At 40.0% G+C, this 21,540-nt stretch overlaps 1 protein-coding gene across 2 annotated transcripts in view; it reads right to left on the reverse strand.

Annotated features, from left to right (window-relative positions):
* Window positions 1–608: 608 nt before the first annotated feature.
* Window positions 609–21,540, reverse strand: part of MAP3K20 (mitogen-activated protein kinase kinase kinase 20) — a 121,557-nt gene continuing 100,625 nt past the window's right edge. For both annotated transcript variants that reach the window (XM_067549229.1, XM_067549228.1), the window contains exons 17-20: window positions 14,962–15,078; window positions 13,149–13,223; window positions 11,932–12,082; window positions 609–4,333 (exon numbers count right to left, since the gene is read on the reverse strand). In XM_067549229.1, coding sequence (XP_067405330.1) covers window positions 3,639–4,333; window positions 11,932–12,082; window positions 13,149–13,223; window positions 14,962–15,078 — 1,038 coding nt within the window. In that variant the 3' untranslated portion in view covers window positions 609–3,638. The remainder of the gene's footprint in view (window positions 4,334–11,931; window positions 12,083–13,148; window positions 13,224–14,961; window positions 15,079–21,540) is intronic.

Consider the following 21,540-nt stretch of genomic DNA (forward strand, 5'->3'; position numbering starts at 1 on the left):
GAAGATTTCTAGTCAGTCACAATTACATGATTGTTTAGTTTTAATAAGAGTGATCAATACCATCAGATTTTCCTTTAAATGCTAATGAAAGCTTTAACACAGCAGATGTGGACACACACAGTACATTGCAGATTAAAATTAGGCACAGAATTAAATTGCTTACAAACAGCAGAGGAATTAGTTTGGACATCTTGACAATCAACCCCAACCAGCTGAAAGCTCTTGGATTACCACCATCAATACCACACCTCCTAGAATCTCTGTCAGGTCAGGCCTTATCCAAGGTTAGTATAATTACCGTAACCCATCTGTAAGATAAATACCTTCTTGCAAATTGTCACAAATTCTTTGTGGGATTAGAGAAGGCTCAGATCATGATGCTGGATGCAACCCTTTCCATTCCTGATCTTTGATTCTTCCTATCTTACCACTCAGGCCCAATTCTAGCAAATATTATCAGGTACAATTAACACAAGGTTTTACACAAAATCAATTCTGGTGAGACCAAGAAGTATTAGCTAGTGAATGCCAATTAAAATAAAGTACAATTTTTGTTCTGAGCGGCGAAGAATGTTCAGTGTTTGATTTTCCATGTACTCAAAGTAAGGCAGCAGCCACTTTATGCCATGCCCAGGTAAATAGTGGCGCAACAGCTTTGAACACTTCAAAACAAACATAAAACAACTTTATTATCACACAGCTATACATACAGCCTAATTCAGTTCTCGCTCAGTCTTGTTATTCTGTTCCATCTTTTGTCATGTATTATTTTTGTCAAAGGGAGAGATGGCTAAGTGATAAAGTTCTTGGGTTTTCTACAGTGAGGCCCTACCAATAGTGACTCTTTCTGCTGGTTTGGTTTTGAGTGAACATGTTCTGAACATAGGGAATAAAACCCCCAATTCAGTGTAACAAGTATATCTGCCCCTCAGCCTCCCAATTCCCTCCTTATCATCATTCAATCCAAAATGGTGGAGGCAGCTATGTTTTTGTGTCATTCTTGAAAGCTCTCCTTCGGGTATTGATATATCTAGAAATCAGTCCAATAAGCATTGTCTGACATGACACGGTGATGTAATTTCCCAGAACTACAGCTTTTGAGGACAGCAACTCCAGGAATGACAGGAATGCTGCTATTTTTAGCCCCAGAGCATGACCCCTGTGAACCCAAGTCAAGCTGGGGCGCAGACTCACGGCTGCGGGGTATTTTTTGGCAGTGTAGATGTACCTTAAAAAGTAGGGTTGTCGTCACTTACCTTATTTTGACTGGCAAAGAGTCAACATGTTGGGGAACAATGAAATACCAAGGCCCTAAAATTGAATAAAGTATCTTAAAATGCAACAGGAAAAATACTGACAATGCTTTTTAATAATACACAAGTATGATGCTAGACTTGGAGCAAAAAGTCCCCAGATAATCCATGTTTGGAAAAGATAAGAAAATGCGAACATTCAGGTCACATTGTTCTCTATAATGCCCCTATTCAAAAAATAAAGGTTAATGAACGATTTAGAATGATACATATGTACAGTATTAAATTATGATATTCAAAGCTGAAGAATTACTGAATGGTAAATATAAAGGTTACGTCTGGTTAGTTTTATGTTAAAGGTTTATGATTATGCATAGTGAATGAGTCTGGATAGGCCAAGATAGTACTTATACCAAGGCTTTGGCCTAGCCTTTGCTTTGAGATGACTGTGGTATTGCCAATTTCGCTCTTATGTAGGTGGGCTTAAGTAATGCTGACAGGATAAAGGCGATGTTATGTTCATGGAATGTATTGTATTGGAGGACATAGATAAGAGGAAGTTAACCAATATAATAAAATACACAAAACAGAATGCTAAAAAGTTCCTATACTGGGAGAAACAGGAGTAGGGTGACATGAGACATATAACATGAAAAAAGCATAAACAGCAAAAGTTATGTAAATTGAATCTTGCACATGTGTATTGTTTAGGTTATGAAAGTTACAATGCTTACCATTGATTAAAAGAAAGCTAATGAATATGTAATGTGGGAAGGTATAAGAAACCAAGTGAACAGGGTCCAAGTTGGAGAATACTGGACCAGAAACTGAGATGATGAAGAAGCTCCTGGTACCCCAGAACTCAGTAATTTGGGCCACTGCTTGTTCCATTTTATCTGTTTTTATTATCTGTCAATATACATGATCAGAAATTATAAATGGTAATTCAGTCTGAAAAATTTATAAATAAAGAAAAAAATTGATTAATCTTAAATTGGGTGGACTCGTGGATGAATTTCCAACCTTAAACATTACAGTTTCATTAAAATTGACTGTAGCTGCATTCCAGAAAGTCCTGCCAATTGTCCTACAGGACCCGCCACTGCTCTCAGTCATGTTGCAGCAAGGCTGGTATTTGCTGCTTCTTTCAACAAAAGTCATCACTAATTTACAGCTTTTCAGCTCAAGCTTGTGCCAGCATTGCTTTGGGCTCCTCCTGCCTTTTTTTTGTTTTGTTTTCTGGTGTGTGTGCGCGCGCGCGCGCAGAATCTTGGGAAATTTTAACTTTTTTTAATTGCATGCAATCTAACTTGACTGAAAAGGTCAACAAAAAACTTTCTGAAGAGAAGCGGTCTACAGCTGTGTCTTTCCTGTCTGTGGAGTTACACACCACATTAATCACAAAGTTTGCTGACCTTCTCTTTACTACCTAAAGACTGCAAGACAAAATAACATTTAAAATGCAATTTAAGAATGTCTGCTGCACAGGGATAAATATTATCACACACTTCAATAGGATTAGAGGTAGCTATTGGCAAGGTAATTTCTCTTTCTTTTCCTCCTAAGAAGAGCATAAAAACCTGTTACTTCTTTTCCCCTTCTGATCATGACAAATCCATGTGTCGCAGAGTGCTAACGTATGGTAACTGTGCCTTTAAATGAAGGGAGAAGGGGAAATTTCTCATCAATGGAGGGCAAACAGAGAGCAGAGGGAGGAAGCACAGGAGCAGACGGAGAGGAGTTGAGGGAGGGGAAGGGCTGCAGAGGGGTGGTTAGAGAACTGTACTGAGAGTTGTGAAGTAAGATAATGATCTCTTCCTGAACATCAGAGTAGAGTATTGGCATCCAGAGCCTAGACTGAGGTTGCTGGGTACCATAACAGCAGAACTTGGTAAGAACGAACAGAAGAACTTTTTGTTATGATACACAGTTATTTTACTTAGTTTGTACTGAACTATTAAGCCAATGTAATGAACTCCCAGCCAACTAAGGACATGAGCAGAGAAAGGGAGAAGAGAAAACCAGCCGCAATTCACCAACATTTGGAATGCAAACACGATGACCAGGAGCTGTCCCTGACAGATGTTCTTTGCGGGAGCTGTGACTAGTGGAATCCCTGTTCTGCTCTTTGTTTGAACATAAGAACAGGCATAGTGGGTGACAAATGGTCCATCTAGCCAAGTTTCCTGTCTTCCAGCAATGGGCAGTGACAGATGCTTCAGAAGGGGTGAGCGTGGCAATCATCTCTAGGTAGTGTCTCTAGACGGCATACACTAATGGTAGAAACATTTTTAACAACAGTTGATCTGATTTCATTGTATAAACCAAAAATTATATTAAATTAAAGGGAAAGAAATCTCTAAAAACTGCCAGCTGGTCCCCTCTTCAGAACGTCCTCCGGCTTCGCCAAATTCTCTTTGGTCTCTCTTTAGTTTGCTTGCCTGTACTCTGTCTTTGAGATTTCTTTGAATGCTCTATCTTTATCCATCCACCTTCATTAACTTTTGTCTCTTCATCATTTGCTTTAGGATTGCCTTCAGTTTTCAAAGGCATACCTGGTATGGACTTGGGTTGATGGGGACAGTGTATGTGCTTTTTGTGGTCATATGTCTTTGATGGGTTGAATGTTGACTGGGAAGTCCTGTATATTTTTCCAGAGTACCTAGGAGCTGCAGAAGCCGTTTGTGGGCTTTTTCCACTATGTCTTCCATTTATGGATGAGCTGGCAGAGCCACCAACATAACTGTTCCTGCTTTTGCCTGCAGATCTGTCCCTTTCTGAAGGACTATCAGAAGCTGCACTTGAGGTACTACTTCCCTTTGAATTAAGATGTAGAGACGATAGAGTTCTCATCAGTCCATATGGGGTTGGAGATGAACTTCTGGAATGATTTATCGGTGTAATCTGATAGCTAATAGGAATTCGTGTCCGTTTCACAGCAGCAGCATATGAGCCTTGGTTGTGAAGGTATGGTAAAAATTGTGCCATGCTATTGGGACTGTGGGGATGGGAATGCTGGTTTGAAGTGCTGGTTTCCATCTGACGCATTCTTAGAGTGTGCATCCACTCAACGTCTATACCTGAAATAGAAATGGAAACAAGAGTCATGTGGTTTGAATTGCCAAGAAACTGCATTTCTGCTCAATGAAGACCTGAGAGAAGGACTCAAAATATTTAGGGAGTAATTGCTGCTAAGATTGTAGCAAATCATAACATATCAGTCAAATTATTCCCCTCCCTCTCAACCTTCCAGAAATTAATCCCAGGTTTTATAGTATTCAAAATAACATTATTTAATGCATCAATTAACTGGTGCAGATAGTGTCGCCTGTGTGGATCAAGGAGGTTAGAAATGGAAAAGACCTATTAAACCATTCAGTCCATCTACCCAGCAAAGCGGGTTTGCTTCTTATAGGATGTTTTCTTGTGTTTTGTGTAGTCTAGTTTTATATATCCCCTCTGATCTGTCTTCCACTACTGCCCTTGGGAAATGATTCCACAACCTACATTGCAAAGACAAGCCTGAGAGCTGTAGAAGAAGCTTGAAACAAGGAAAGCCAACATCATATGACAAGCCAGCTCTCCACCTGGACCACTAGCAAATGTTCCATGGACTACAGTTATGGAACCAATAAATACTGGAAGTCACAAAAATGGACTATGTACAGGGAAGTAAACCTGTTCTTTCAGCAGGCTGTAGGAGAGCAAACCAGCCAGCTACTAGGCTAAGGTGTTTATAGAACTGTATAATCATCTGATACCCAGTACTGTTGATGCTTTGGCCCCCAAGCCACTCTCTGTACTTACACCAACCAAGACGATCACTGGGGTTCACACATAAATTACATCAAATGAAATGCATAGGCAGAAGTGATGCAAAACCTGATCTGAATTCATCCACCAACAGCACAAAGACTTCCTGCAGAACTACATCACTGCAGTGACAGAGCAGCACTCACCTTTCCACCTCCTAGCCCCAAAAAACTCCATGAATTTCTCCCCACCTTCTATTCCTTCGCAACCCAGCCATCAAATCACAGCGGGCAGAGCTGTTCCAAACAGGGAATTGGATAGTCAATCCATTTTGCATAATCCAAACACAAAGCATCAACCAGCATGAGCAGCCCTCATCCCATTTCACAGAAAAGACCAACCAAGTATGGGAAGAACTAACTGTGGCAGTAAACTTGAAACAAGTCCAGATAGCATTTACTGATGCACCATTCCTGATGGTTTGATCCCTTCACACATAATGACATAGCCGTAGCAGCCCTTAAAGAATATTCAAGGCACTACCTGCAAAACAGGTCCATTCCCCTGCTGCAGATCAAAAATCCCTGCTAAGTAAAATAATCAATGTGTTTCAGAGAAACAAACCTGCCAATTTTCCTGTTGTCCTCCAGATCCTTAGAAAGCTGGATGAGAAATTCTCTCCAACTATTGCCCCTTCTCTAATTTCATGTTTTCATCAAAATCATTGAAAGAGTAGTGACAACCAGGCTGCAGTAACATGTGATATCTTGCCAACATACTACATGCTTCACAATCTGGCTTCAGACCAGGGCACAGGACAAAGGGCTAGTAGCACTAAAAGACATGCTCCCCATCAGAATGATTAGAGAGCATATCTCAATGTTCATGCTTCTTGGCCTTTCTGCAACTTTGGACACAGTTGACCATAGGATGTTGCTGTCCCACTTATGTAACAAGATAGTGCAGAACTACAGTGGCTTCCAACATTGGTGATGGACAACTGCCCCTCACCCCCAAAGTCCCTCACTTTCAGGGACCCACAGAAAAACAGCCTGTCTCCCCTTCTGTTTAATATCCACCTGAGACTGCTTGAAAGGGGTGAAATGCCCAGGGCTGCCCTACCAAGGATATACCAGTGACACCCACCTGTAGATTTCACTTTCCACAAGCACAATCAATGAGACCACAAGGACACCCCAATACCTGAAAGAGATCACCACCTGGACAAAGAGCAGCTGTCTCAAATTCAACCCAAACAGGACTGAAGTCATGCTGGTCATAAGGAGTAAATATTTTGAACAAATAGCCAGGACATTGTCCTCACTATTCCATTGATAAATTACAGGGGAGAAATTGTCAAAGTGGTATGAAGGCTTGGGCTCCCGTTCAACTCTTCATTAAGCCTAAATGATCAAAGAGCATTCATGGTGAAAAATGCCTTCTATCTCCATCTGACTAGGAAGCTGCTCTTCATCCCTGGATGAGGATCTGGCTTCTATGATCCATGCATTCATCACCTCCAAACTGGATTATTGTAATTCCCTGCACCTGGGGTTGCTTCTGTTGCCAGCACAAGGCCTTGGTCCTGATTTTCAAAATCATCAACAGATGAGACCACATCTTCATCCAGAACCCGCCAAGATAGCTGTGCACCTGTGGGACAATGCACCTTACAAAGCCCAGGACAAAAGCATGTAAGAGATATTGTTGCCAGAAATATTGTTCTCAGTTGAGGGGGATACAGCTACGTAATGAGGTCAGACTAATTCTGAGTCTAACCACTTTTAGGGCATATTACAAGAAAACTTTTGTAAAAACCTTCCTGCCACATCCATATCAAAATATAAATAAATTAATACATGGAAAAATAAAATTAGAATGAAGTCAAATTAGATAAACAACAAAAAATACATAAAGATTCTCCAACATGATTATACATATATAATACAAGCAGATCTTTCTATAGCCAAGGAAGGGAGAAGAACAGAAGACTTCATGAGGTCTACTATTGACCTTGACATGTAGATCTAATTTATTTGGGAAGGGTTATATGTTGACGGGTGCTATAAAAAATGGCAGAGAGAGAGGACTTAATTTTAAGAAGTTCTTAGCACCCACAATTTGAGTTGAAGCCCTTCTGAAAATTAGGCCTGTTTTTATGAGATGCCATACTACATATATATATATATATATAATTATTATTTTATAGCTCTAAATTTTGCCTCTGAATTGTAAGGGCTGCCTGATCTGTTGGTTTATGGGTAGGGCATAGGGAGGCCATGGCTTTGGCTGCAAACTGCATAGGACCCACCCATGTAGACAGACAGGAAGAAGCTTAAGTAATTTTGTTCAAAATAGATTGAAATGGATTTGTCCTTAAAAATTGCTAATATCCCAAGAGGAGACCATAGCCCTGCCATTTGTAGGCTGCGTAAACTCAGCTGAAATGCAAATAGCTACATCAGAGAACCTCAGGTTCCTCCATCTTATTGTTCATTTTCTGAGGGAAAAATATCTCTTTCATGAATATTGTCTTTTACTAGAGATGTTACCACAGCATCTGCAATGGGAAATTTTCAGAGATCTGGTTTGCTGCATTGTCCTTCACACACAAACTAAATACCTTCTCTTGTTAGAGAGTTGATAGAAAATCTTTCCTATTTTGTAGGCTTGGTAAGGGGGGAAAAGTCTCCTAGTATTTTTTTTTCCTTCCTCGGGCTTTAGTTGAATCCCGAGGGATTTAAGTCACTTCAATTTTATGTCAAATATATCAAAGGGGAAAAGCTTTTCCTGTCAAGGGCTGATTTTGATGCCTCTATGTCAGACAACTCTGTCTGCACACAAAGATGAACCCTCCTGAAAAAGATGATGTGAATTGCTTTCTTGGTTTCTTAGCCTTCTCCTTGTAAGTTACAGTTTTAAAGAAATGTGCGTGGTATGAGCATTTGTGCTTTATAGGTACTGTGTATTATATTCAGTCTCCTATGTTCTTCTCACTAGCTTGTGGATGCAAAACATTGACCTCGTCGTACACCTAGGAATAGCAGCCTCAGGACTTTAATTTGTGACTCTGGTTGTTACTATTTTGTGGAAGCACACCTGCTTCCTTGCCCAATGTGGCAAGCAGCCATGTCATAACATCAGGGAAACCACCACTAACTGATCTCCTGAATGAGATGCTCTCTTTGATGCACCTGAAGTAGTACATTTACTGTTTTTAACTGCTGTTCTGTGTCGCTCTTTGCACAGGGGCTGTCAGCTCCCTAGTGGAGACCTCGCCATTTTTGTTGCAGCAAAGCTATTTCTATGTCTTGAAAATCTCTGTGGGGCTGGAGCAGGTCTTACCTCTCCCCATTGCTTCATTCAGGGTTAGAAATAATTATCTTGGTTTTGACACATTCTGTACACAGAATAAATATGTCACCCAGTGAGAGTATGTCTTCCCTGCAGTGTTAACTTGGGGTCTAACCCAACTGTTGTCTCTAAGCATTCTCCCATTAATACACCCCCCACCCAAAAAAAAAAATTTTTTTTGAATTTGGTGGTGCTTTAAACCAAGTTAGCTGGCCTGGCTGGGGCTTAAATTAGAGCTCAAGTACCACTTTCACTCAGGGTGGTGACCTGCCCACTTTGCAGTGAGGATGCAGGCTTAATCACTCGAGTGCTGATAGTCCCCCAGTGCCTTCCCACAATTCCCCCCATGCCCCGCAGGACAGACAAATTGTTCCGCAATTCACTGGGAATGCATCCTACAGCAGGTCACCTTACTGCAGCACAAAGAATCATGGGATATGTCTCCTCAATTGCTATCAACACACCCAGCTGAGTGCAGCACCAGTGAGGAAACCGCAACTCAAGTCTGGCTTCGCAAAGTGACTGCTCACACCTGGGCTAGATTGACCTGGGTGCTAGTCACTGAGTTAATTCTGCAATGAAGACAAACCCTTAGGTAATGTCTACACTGCAAGAAAACACCTGCAGCTGGCCTGTGTCAGCTGACTCGGACTGTGAGGCTATAAAACTGCAGTGTAGACAGGCAGCTTCAGAACTGCTCCAACCTCTCTGCATGGTGGGACAAATCTTATGGATCAGTAGGCATGATATGAAACAGCATATGTTTGTGCATAGTAGCAATCCATTATTTGTTATTACTCTCATATATTATTTGTATTGCAGTAGTACCCAGAGACCCTCATCAAGACCCTCATCAATGGACAGGCCACTGCACAGCCATATTAGAAGACAGTCTGTGCCCTGAAGAACTCACTGGCTTAATAGTGACAAGGTCTAAAGGGATGTAGAACAAAGGGAAGGGGAAGAGAGGGAGACAAGGATCTCAGTAGTGAGAAACAGGGCTGAATTATTAGCAAGGATATTTTATAGAATCAGCATAGTTTAACAACAAGGTGGGACACTATAATGATGCTCTAACAGGCCAAACTTTTCAGTCTGTTGCTATCTGCTGTCTGTCTAACAATAAAGTGCTATTAATATGAAACACATTAGCCCATAAATAGAACTGGTAATTTAAAAAAAAAAAAAAAAAAAATGGTTTTCTATATCTAAATATTGATGGGTTCCCTTTAGCGTGGGCGCAAGTTTGGTTATATGTATCTGTATAACAACATTAGTCCTGGAGGCAAATTTTCAGGCAAAATTCCACTGAAGTTACAGCAGGGCTGCCTTTGACAACCTGTGTCAACAATGCACTCAGCTACGAAAGAGGTCTTAACAGTGCAGCGATCTCAGTTTAAAGTCTGTTTAATTTAGCTCATTGAATAAACCTAGCCTCAGTAACCACGACAAACAGTGTTCCTAAAGATTCTGTAACTGTACAGGCTGGCCCAAGAGATCACGTTGAGATGTGCTGGAAGAATTTGTAATGTAAATTTTCATTCTTTCCCACAGCACAGCTGGCCTTTAGTCAAATCTGTCCAGGCTGGATTTACCCTCCAACGCAGTGTGAGTCACTCACTGAAGCTCTTCATGGCCCTGCATGCAGCTGAGCATCCATGGCTCTCATGAACACCCTGCCTCCTCTGCCAGACAGCTAGGCAGAGCAAGAGAATCCGTGTCACAACATTGCTCCTAACACACAGGCCTTCCTTACTGGCATTGCAGAAGCTGCCTCTGCCTCAGGATGCCCATGAAAAGAACAGAGGGAGGCAGAATGCAAAAGCTGACTGGAGTACTCCTGCCCCCTTGTGTGGTGCGGGGAGAGGAGGCCAAGATAACAGCCACTGAGAGCATTCCCTCCTAAGAGCCAGGAAGGGACGGGAGAAGACCCTCTTCCCCTACAGCTATTGGAAGGAAGAGATGCGGGGAGGCAGAGGGGCAGCAGGCTCATTTCTTTCTTCCTGGATAAGAGTCAGTTTGTCAGCATATGGAGACAGACAGATACATCTTCCTCACATATTGATCGAACCAACATTTGCCAGGCAGTATCAGGACGTGAGACTGCAGCTACTGTGCATTCCCTCTCTAAAGCCATTCAGTAATGCAGTGGCTATTCGTGGATTAAAGTTTGAAGCCCACCACTGAAACGATTCAGAATATGGGGTGTATTCTCTTTGGGGCGGGGGACCCTCAGCCCAGCATCCGGCCTGAGTAGCTGGACCGGGTGCTGAAAAGAGGCAGGGGGAAGACAAGGACAGTGACCTCCTCCAAGCCATTCAGTGAAGTTTACTGCAGCCCCACAACTGAAGCAGCTCTGGGCATCTGTAATCTGGTCCCATTGCAGGAATGGACTGAAGAATCCTTACAGTGATAGCCCCACTCCGCCACCCTGAGCATGGTGCTATGCAGGGAGTCCCTGTCAAGCTGACCTCTGCCATAGCTATGCCCCTCTCTGCACAGTCTCTGGACTCTACCTTCCTCCCTTGTGCGGTGAAAACATTCATGGCTCCATTATTTGGGGGACCCCATAGTCCTGGAAGCGATGGCTGGATTTGCCCATTGATGCATAGGTTTAACCTTGATTAATGTGCTTACAGAGAAGAGTAGGAGACCCAGGGTATATCTGCATGGTCTCTTAGTGCTCAGCAAGCTGGGGTGTAAATGTACAGCACTTTAGAGTGTTGCTGTCTCAAACAAGAGTCTGGCAAACAGGAGCATGCTAGAGCACTGTCGATTTACGCCCCTGCTGGCTGGGCACTGACAGGCTATGTAGACAAGCCTCCTATTTGGAAAGGCTTGCATGATGGGCTCAGACAGATGGCAAAATGTTATGCATGTGAGAAAGCAACATTCAGACAACTGAAGACTGGACAGATGGAAGGAAACATCTTCGGGAGTACTAATATGCTGTTTAGTAGGAAAAAAAGATTGATTACCATTTGCAACTAAAACATTAGCGGAGATGTTAAGATAAACTGCAAATAAAATATTGTAATGAACTCGTGTGTGTGTGTACATGCCTGCTCTCTACCTGATAGCTGAGCTGGTTTTTTTAGGCCCTTTACTAGTGAAATTCTCCTTTAACTCAGCTGGGAAGAGATTCTGTTTGAGCAGGAGAATCTGAGTTCTGTTTCTGCTGTCCCCATAAAGCTCCAAGTGGCATGATGCACAGCACAGCGATAATTTATTGCCATGAATTATTTACAATCTCAAAAATCTACCTCTTTTAGCAACATATATAGAATAATCCCCCTTTTACCAGATTGGGCCAATCAGCACACAACTACCTAACATTTCAAGCGTCTTTCTCTCTCACATCCCTCAAAGTTACACTGGCCTTCTCTAGCTTTGCTATGTTGCTCCTGCATACATCCCATCAGGACCTCACAGCTACCACAGATCCCTGCCAAAGCAGAGAGATGGACCCCTATTGCTGAAACAGAATTTTAGTTAATTTTTGCTATTCCTCCTTTAAAAGTTTTGCATGTTTCAGCAATAAACTTAATGCAGTTCAAACATATTGACTTACTTGAGCCGGACCTGCTTCTTGGCTTGCCCTCTGAGTTTGGGAGGGAGGTCTGTATCATGAGCTGTACTGATTTCACCTCATCCTGAGCTTTCAGTTTACTCCATTTAACTGCATGTAGGTGTCTGGTGGTTTTTGGAGCTCTAACATCACTCTGTTCAAGAAACAGAACAGATTACCATTTAGGACACAACAAAATAAACTGCCACACCAGTGAACTTCCTAACACTTCGATGTGTTATCATTTTGTATGCAGCATTTCTTTGGTAAAACCCTCTAGCCTGATCTCAGAGATCATTAAAATCCAGAGGATTTTGGATAGCAGTTTATGATTTTGCTAAAAATCTGATAATGAATTTCCCTTTCAGCTAATATCCTGTATGAGGGCAAGATTTAAATGCCTTGCTTTTTAACAAATATTTTACTAATAACTAAATCAAGTTGCACTTCAAGTAAATAGTCCTTTCTACTAAAAGAGAGAGGCACTAGGCAGGTATTGTTGCAGGGGTTCCCCTCATGGTAACTTGCCTAGAGTAGCAAGCTCTTTAATCCTGCAGTCAGTCTCTGTGACTCCTGTGAGCGACTACAGGCTAAAAGGAACCTGGGGTTATTCTTCCTGCCAGAGAAAACCAGTGTTCTTCACTTCTGAGGCAGGCAAGCCAAGTCCAGAATTTTCCTATCTCTCTATCACTGCTTGAATCCATGCCTCAGGACAGAGCTGGGATTTCAATTATTAGCCTCAGTGTGAAGCATGCCATTGGTCTTTATAAAACACTTTTTGTAAGTAACCAAACCTTTTTATACAAAGTCTCATTTCCATCACACTAAACAGTGCTAAATTGTCTCCAGATTTTATTTTATGTTTCTTCATTTCTCTTATCACCTTCTTCCTCCTCCTGTTGTTCCTCAGCTAATTAGCACTTCCCCGAAAAGGTAAGAAACATGATTTCTTCAACAAACACCAGCAACACTGACCATTGCTTAAATAAAAAGGACTTTTCTGACTTGAGGAAGGGAGCTGTCCCAGATAGGTGTCTGAACACACAGTCTCTGAAGACATAATTCAGTTTTTCATCCAAACTCGAGATTTTATAATTAATTACGCAGCTCTGGGACTCAATTACAGTATGCAGCAAAGTGCACTATTACCAGCCTTTAATGAACCATACCTGTAGGTTTTCAACTTGGATAAAGATTTGCCTTATTTTTTCTGCACTTACCTCATATGTAATAACACATTCTACATTCTGATCCTTTGCTATTCCCACAATCCACTTCTCCATTACAAATGGTGGCTGAAAAGGATAAACAGAATACTGTGTGGGTGGGTTATTATATGTCATTTGATTACTTTATTATTACACAAAAAGGTTTTTTTAAAAACGCATTCCGTACAGATTTTGTCCGTTGTCCTGTAGATAACACATCAATATTTTCTGTATGTATTAATGCGACACAAAGCAACACAGTTCAGAATTGTTTGCTTCCTTGTTTGTACACCACATTCATTATGGAAATTAGCAGTAGCATGCCTATGTGGAGAATAGTATTCTTAAGCTAACGTCTTTTACAGAGGGAACATAGAAAACCAGAACATTTTCTTTCTTTCTTTTTTAATTTCTTGGCAACAAAGAGGAAATTTTAAAAAACAACAAGACCATGTACTTGGATTCCTAAAAGTTAAAAGAGAATTGAAGTATGCTGAATGTTAAGCTTATTATATCTGACAATCTCCTTTTGATTAATTTTAATTCTGATAAAGTTTTAACAGAAAAAAACATGCAAAACCCTGAGAAATTAAATACAAAAAAAAAATGTGTCTCACAAGAGAAAATGCAAAAGCAAACAAACCTTAACACTAATTATAAAGGTTCCAGCATTCAGTAGCCACATTTAGTGTTAATTCCAATGGGGGAGTTCTATGTAATAAGTAACACCATATTTTGTTATTTTTATTTCCTATTATTTTTCCTATTGAGGGTTTGGATCCAGCTGTTGTTCCTATGACAAAACTACCAGTGAAGGCACAGAGTTTTACCTGGATAAGGAATGTACACAGTTAAAGCCATTCATGAGAGTTTTTCCATCAGGGCACATTAGAGCAGCATTCTAATTAGCAATCAAGATGTCTCATATTTTTTCATTTAGAAATTTATATTATTACCCACTGCCAAGGTATTAGGGTGGGTCCCATTAATAAAAACAATCAATTACAAATGAACTGCAAGCAGAATGCCCTGCCTATTAAAAAAAAAAAGTTTAATCTCCTAGATTAAAATCAGTCAAGAAACTGGCTGGCAAATATTTAGGGGCAAATTCTGAAGTCTGGTTAAACTCCCATTGATATGGAGTTGAAGATGCTCAATATTTCACTAACGGTGCTCAGTGTGGAATATACCCCACTACCCACTCCATCTCTTTGCCACATTTTCCCATTTTTGCAGTAAAACAACGTTGCATTTTATGATGCCAGTAAGGCTTAAGGAATTGTACTGAAGTTAATGGACAGGTTTTCTGCCTTTTCTGTGCACTGGCTGCTAACTATTGTTCTAATGACTTTGTGGAATCAAAGTTCCATACTTTGCATTGAGCTCTGGTCTTGGTTGTAAGAGTGGGTTTTAAGATCTTATCAGTGATCACATCTGAGAGCAGAGTTTCATAACAAAGTGAAAGTTTTTTTTTTTTATAAAAAACACATAGCATATGGAAGTTTCAGTAAGTGGAACATTTTCATAACTTGCACTTTTTCTTTCATTTAAAAGTGGTAAACAAATAAAGAAAAAATACCATGGAAGTAAAAGAAGAAAATTTAAATGATTCCTCTCATATTACTTTATCGTTGGCATGGCTTAATAGGGACTATTAACAAAACACTCCCATTAGGATACAAATCTGTAAAAAGAATGCATTTTATTTAAAAGCTGTCATGAGACCGAGCTTTAACAAGCACAAACATCTACTGCTGTGGTATTTAATGTCTTTGTTTGAGATCTATGAATTCATGAAAGCTTAAGGCTGTAAACAGAACCCTACCTTTGCCATTTTTAAAATCTCTACATCAGGTAGGTTAGTGTTGAATGTCACATCTTTTATGTAGGTTATTGCAATTTCATCCCCATCCATCTCCATATACATTTTCCATTTACAGTCCTAGTATTAAAAGAGAAATACACAATTTTAGAACAAGAAACAAAACAAGAAACAAAACCAGCAAAGCCCTAAATTTGTTAAAAACAGTCAAAGGTTTGGAATATATTCTTACTGGATTCTTTTCAGGATAAAAGTATCCAAAGTGAATGAACCTTTCCATTCTCTTGGTAGCATTCCTACTAGTTCACATTGAGAAACAGTTATCATTTTGATACCGTGTTTCAGTTTCTTAAATGGTAGAATTTTCTCTAAGAGGCTCAGGGAAGATAGTGTAAATATACATGCTCTAACTGGTAATACAGTTTCAGGAGCAGGCTTGGGAGGTTTCCATATGCAAGCTGAAACAGAACAACAGAGCAACAGTGAGAAGCTGAGTTTTCAGCTTTATTTCTGGTTAAGACCAGTGGGCCCAGACAATTGCTTCCCAAGAAGAAAAGTCTAAGAAATGACATTAAAAAAAATGCTTGAATAAAAGGGCAACAAGTTATTAGAGTCCAATTATATCAAGGTACGAAGCATCCTCCCGTGAGATACTGAGCACCCTCAAGTCCTGTTAATTTCAGCTAGAGTTCAAGAAGCTCAGGACTACATATAAAAATAATAATTATGGCCCTGAGCAAGCGAAGCACTTAAGCACATGCTTGGCTGTAAGCATCTGAGTAGTCCCACTGCTTGGATTGGGGCCGCCAGCCAGAAGCACTCAGCCCCTTGCCAAGGGCTTGATCCTGTGAGGAGCTGAGCACTTTGGCCCAATCCCGCACAGCTCTTCAACATATGCTGAAAGTTATGCCCACGATTGGCTTGGCCCTGTGGGTTTTAATTGAGAGGCAGTGTAATCTAATTCTGTGTCTTATTGATTGGTGGACAGAGCAGAGAGACTGGGAGTCAGGAGATCTGGGGCCACATTGAGTGCTGAGCATTTTGAAAAATTGGTCTGTTTAGTTAGGTGCTTACATGGATTATGAGCTCTGCTAAAATCTGGCCCCAGAGCTCCAATTGTGGCTGTGACACTGGATTGCCACATGGCAAGTCTTTGTGCCTCAATTTCTCCATAGGCACAAACTTAACCCTGTGTATTTCTGTGTAATACTTTGTATGGTCAAAAGACCATTGCAAAGCACGTAGAGATTACCACCATTTCACTTCCTACACTTTGCACTGCAGAATCTTGTTTCAGGATACCGATTACTGCATAAATCAGGATTTTGTGCTGGTTTGGTGAAGTCTCCCTCCAAACCAAATCTAACGAACATCAATCTGTTTTAATAAACAATGTAAATCAAACCACCACCTTCAAAGAAAAACTGTAACTATGGCATTAAACATAAGGCCTGACAGACACTGAGCACCTGCCGACTCCCAGTGACTTCAACTGCAAGGTATTGGTGCCTAGCAACCTCTCTGGATCAGGCCCACCGAAAGAAGCCCCTTTGACAGAGTAATAAATCATTTTGACCCAAACAGTTGTAGAGCAAGCTATACTAGGAGCAGTGCATGAACAAGGTCTTTTCTTCTTTAAAATGCAGTTTCATACAATGAGATATGAAATCTTACCCGTTAAAATTCTGTCAGACTTACAGTCCTCCTCAAAATTCTGTGTCTGTCACAGGCCACAGATGCCAAAAAAACCCCAAACCATGAGTTCAACCATTAAATCTGAGCTCTGTGTCCACTGGAAAGTGTGTGTGTGTGTGCGCGCGCGCACTTTGATTAAAAAGAGACCAGCCAGATTTGTGGACTGGACACTTGTTGGGGTAGCATCAGATCAGTTTACTAGTCAGCTACTTTCCTTAAGTATATACTAATCTTTAGGTTTAACCATATGATAAACAACAGTAGCTTTCTATAGTTCAAAGAAGCTTGAAACTAGAAGAGATTATTGCTCTCCTTTTCCCTATTAATATATAGGCTCTGATTCAGCAAAGAACATAAAGACATAATTATGTCCATCTCAGGTCATCAGAACAGCATTTAATTCAAATTATTTGATTAATTAGGACTAAAGCATGTGGTTAAGTTCTCTGTGAATCAGGACCATAAAGGTCTCTTGGGTCAAAGTGAATTTTTCTACCTGGATAAAGTGGGGGGAGGGGGGAGGGGGAAGTGGGAAGAGAGAGAGAAAGAGAGAGAAACTTATATTATGGAAGTGACTCATTAAAAAATATTCTGTTTATAAATATATTTATACAATGTCCTTCACAAAAGATTTCCCTTGGCACTTTACAATTCAAACACAAAAGCCTCATCAAATGTCTATCTTTTCAGTTTTGATTTAAATAAATATAACAAATTCAGCTTTTTTGGACTATGAAGAGGAAGCCAACTGCATAACTGAGGCACAAGCACTAAAACGTTCAGTGCGTCTCATTTCTGACTTAGATTTAGAGCAAACCAGTAAATCAGCAGTCTCTGAAAATGGCTGGAGGAATGTAAGAGAAAAGCAAATCATAAAAGTATTTCAAACTCACTATTCCTAAGATTCATAATAGTAAGCAAGGACAGTTTAAAATCAGGCCTTCTGTTTATTCTGGTGATCATATCCCTTTCCTTAAAAACAACAAATATTAATGTCAATAATGAAAAAATGAAAAGAAAACATAAAAGATCAGTCACGGGCTTTAAACAACAAAACACACCTCTTGCGATAGCAGGTACAAAAAACTGTCTCTGAGGAGAGATCTCATTCTGAAAGGAGGCATGAATTTAGGATATGTTCTTAAATTCAGTAGTTATAATTAAAAAAAAGTTTACGATTCAAGGAAAAATGGAAACAGCATCTTAGCAGGCAACTGGATATTGAAAAATGTAAGATGTAATGCAAGATGAAACAAATATGAAAAAAATGCTGGTCATGCTGGTATTAAAAGTAGTAGCATGTTGATGATTTAGGCCCCTGGTAGCTCCTTTACATTCTTAGCTATTATCTATCTCAGCTGCTGAAACCTGCTGTTTTAAAGACATAAGAGTTGAACATCTAGTGACAGCACCTGGGTTATTTATCATTATGTATAACCCGGCTACACTACATTTTATTATGCTGGATTTAAAGGAAGATAACACAAGTATGGTTAATTTGCTTCTCTTCTTTTTATATATAGTGTCATGACCTGCCACTGCTTTGTCCCATGAGATATTTTTAACCAAAAAGAAATCCACAAGAAACTCTCCCTAAAAATTCCATTAATAACCTCTTGTAGCATGTATAGGTTGCAGGGTCTGGAACTAAGAATGTTTTAATCTCTTCAGCAAAACAATGTCTCATAATGATGTACAGGACTATTGCTGTACTGATGAAGAATCATACATAATTCAGCACCTTTCACTTGGCACCACTGTGATATCCTCATTAGTAGTGGCTCACAGTGGCTGTCAGATGGTGTCCATGCGAATGCAGGCATTATATTGTCTTTGAGATGTGCAGCTGCTTCCATGACACTGCCAGTACATAAAAACATGACGCCAGTTTGTTTTATTTAGTGCTAAACCTTCCAGTTTGTAAAAACAAGGCTGACACAGAGCCTGACATGAGGCAGTGAAAATAATTAGCTCTCATTTTCTCAGCCTCCTATTTCCTTCTCCCTGCTGTGTTCTCTTTCCACTAAACCACCACATGTCAGTCGAAATGGGAGGCAATTAGTGGGCTCATTTCAGTCCCCACAACTGTGCTGAAAAGAAAGTATTTATGATGGCACAATGAACAGCTGAAAGATTAAATAACGTTTGCCTTTTGAAAAGAAAATGACTTCTAGCTAAATGGGCAATTTTTGATTATTCTCAAACAAGCTTAGAGTAGTTGGTTTTTAAAATACAAGAAAGGAAAATGAGTCATTTTTAGGTGAAAGAATCAAATAAAACTTGACATAGTAATGCAAATAACTGATGTTTTATTGCAAAATATGTAAATGTGTTATACCCTTAACAATGGCTCATGTCTCAGGTCAGGGCAGATTGTTGCCAACTAGACACCAGTACAGAGAAGGTTGCTGCATTGCATTTTTTTTTTGTTTCAGTTTTGTGGGGAGGGGAGGGAAAGGGCTTTAGAGAGAGGTGTTCTTAAAAAATAAAGAAACAATGCAAGCTAAACATACATTTATATAATTGGTTGTCTGCGTGACTTCTTGAAGGACCTGAACTTGCACTCTTCAATCAGGCAAAAGTCCTAGATCAATGGGAATTTTGCCTGAACGAGAAACACAATATTGGGTCCTCACTGTAGCTAAACATGCAAAAATATCTTTCACTTGATATTATCTTTCATTTAAATCCAGCATAATAAAATATAGTGTAGCAGGGTTCTACATAATGATAAATAACCCAGGTGCTGTCAGTAGATGTTCAGCTCTAATGTCTTGAAAACAGCAGGTTTCAGCAGCTGAGACAGATAGAGTTCTGAGACAGAAATGGTTCTGAGATTAGCTGCCATCTTGACAAAGGTCTGTCCTTACTAAGTGATTGCAAGCAAATAAGGATTTTTAAGGCCCAGATCATCATCATAAAAATAAATGGCTGATTCACTTGTTTGTGAATGTAATATTTTAAAGGTGAAAGTGTGAAAAAGTGTGTTCCATTTTCCAAGCACTGAATATACCTTCATGCCATTTAAAAAATCCCTTTACTTTTGTAGACAGTTCTCAGTTACCACTAGTGACAGACAGCTCCAAAAGTGGTGCAGGGGAGTAAGCCCAACATGCCCTCCCTTATTCAGAAAAGATGAAATCCACCCTCCAACGCTGAGGGCCTGTGCAAGGCTTTCTGTGCTATTTTCAATAAGCAATGGGGCTGTGTTGGGGCACAGGGTGGATTGTCTTTAGGTGAAGGAGCTGTTCAGAGATTTGCTATAGTCTTTTTTGTGTGCTTCTGTCCTAAGGGATTCTGTATATCAGCCCAGGCGAGACTAGTGTGTCAGGAGGTTTGGGGTAGGCTGAGGCAGTACCATTTCCTCAACAGTTGCAAATGTGGAGATGCAGTGGCTACTATTTCAGACTTCACTCTGGAGTACTGGCCCTGGAGTGAGGTTGTGTTGCAAGCCAACAAATTGTCTATGGATTGGGAACTTTGTCTGTCCCTGTAGTAGTGATCTCTGTACAAAGCCAACTTATTGGGGCTTTGACGGTATGAGAATGGGGACTGGAAGAGGGCAATTTCATCCAAATTGGGTGTACTGTAAAAATCCAGATATTAATATTAATAGAAAGGCAAGTGAGCAAGTTACTCAGTCAAAAAATTCCATGCTCATGCATATACCTCTTTACAGTTCAATAAAATGTGCATATAATCATATTAATTGAGCTAGAGATATAATTATTTTATTGCTCAAATAATTTTTTTCAGTTTTACAAAAAATATATTTATCTTTTCTCTGCTTTATTAGAATCTACACAAGTCTGCTATAATAAATGATAGAAGACAATGGTTCTGCTTGGCCTTCGATACATATTCTGGAATTTTTAAATGCTGAGAAATCTTTGGCACTAAAGATTATTAGATTACAAAATATTATGTGCAAGAGATTAAAGGTGTTCAAGGGTCTTGCAAAAGTGATTGTTGATCATGAAAAATACTCCAACAGAATTGAAATAGAGAGTGGTGTTAACATACCTGTGTAATGTGTGAGAGGTACAACTGAAAAACTGAAAAATGGGAACTTCTTAATTTTGGATATGAAATGAAAGGTAGCTCTAACTCTTTTTGCCATGATTTCAACTTGATGAGTTTCTCAAACAGCAAATTATATTGGTGTTGACAGATAAACACTCCTTACTACAGACAGAAACTATAAGAGAAAAGAGATACCAGCCTTCCTTTACTTTATAAGTCTCAAACAGGTGGAAAAGGATGGAGGAAGCAGTAGCTAGAAAAGGGTGACAAGCACTCATTAAATTGCATTCAGTTACAATGATAATGTGCCATTACATTTTACTATATGTTGTCCTGTATTGTCTGGCGCTGTACCAGCCTGTGTCTCTAGACTTATCCCAGTGGGACAGAGAACCAGGGACATTTGTTTGGAACAACTCTCTTATAGAGTGCTATGTCCACTTATGGCACTATATAAATAAATAATACAAAAAATAAACCTTCAGAACCCTCTATGTAGTCCTAGTATAGACCAGGGTGAAGATAAGCACTGGAATGGGTTACCTAGGGAAGCGGTGGAATCTCCATCCTTAGAGGTTTTTAAGGTACAGCTTAACAAAGTCCTGGCTGGGATGGTTGAGTTGGGGTTAGTCCTGCTTTGAGCAGAGGGTTGGACCAGATGACCTCCTGAGGTCTCCCCCAACCTTAATAATCTATGATTCTATGACCCAATATTTTTACAGATCGAGTTAAAAAATACACTTTAGTTTTGAAACCAGGCCAGTAAAGGCAATTCAGGCCATCCAAGCCTGGTTTACTCTATGGCTCTGACCAGTTTTAAAATGAATCAGACCTGTGCTAGTTGCAACTGGGTTTAAATGAATG

This window comes from Emydura macquarii, unplaced genomic scaffold (genome assembly GCF_026122565.2).
Source record: "Emydura macquarii macquarii isolate MOO-44397 ecotype Brisbane River unplaced genomic scaffold, CSIRO-AGI_Emac_v2 contig_1253, whole genome shotgun sequence".
In the NCBI taxonomy this organism is placed as follows: Eukaryota; Metazoa; Chordata; order Testudines; family Chelidae; genus Emydura; species Emydura macquarii.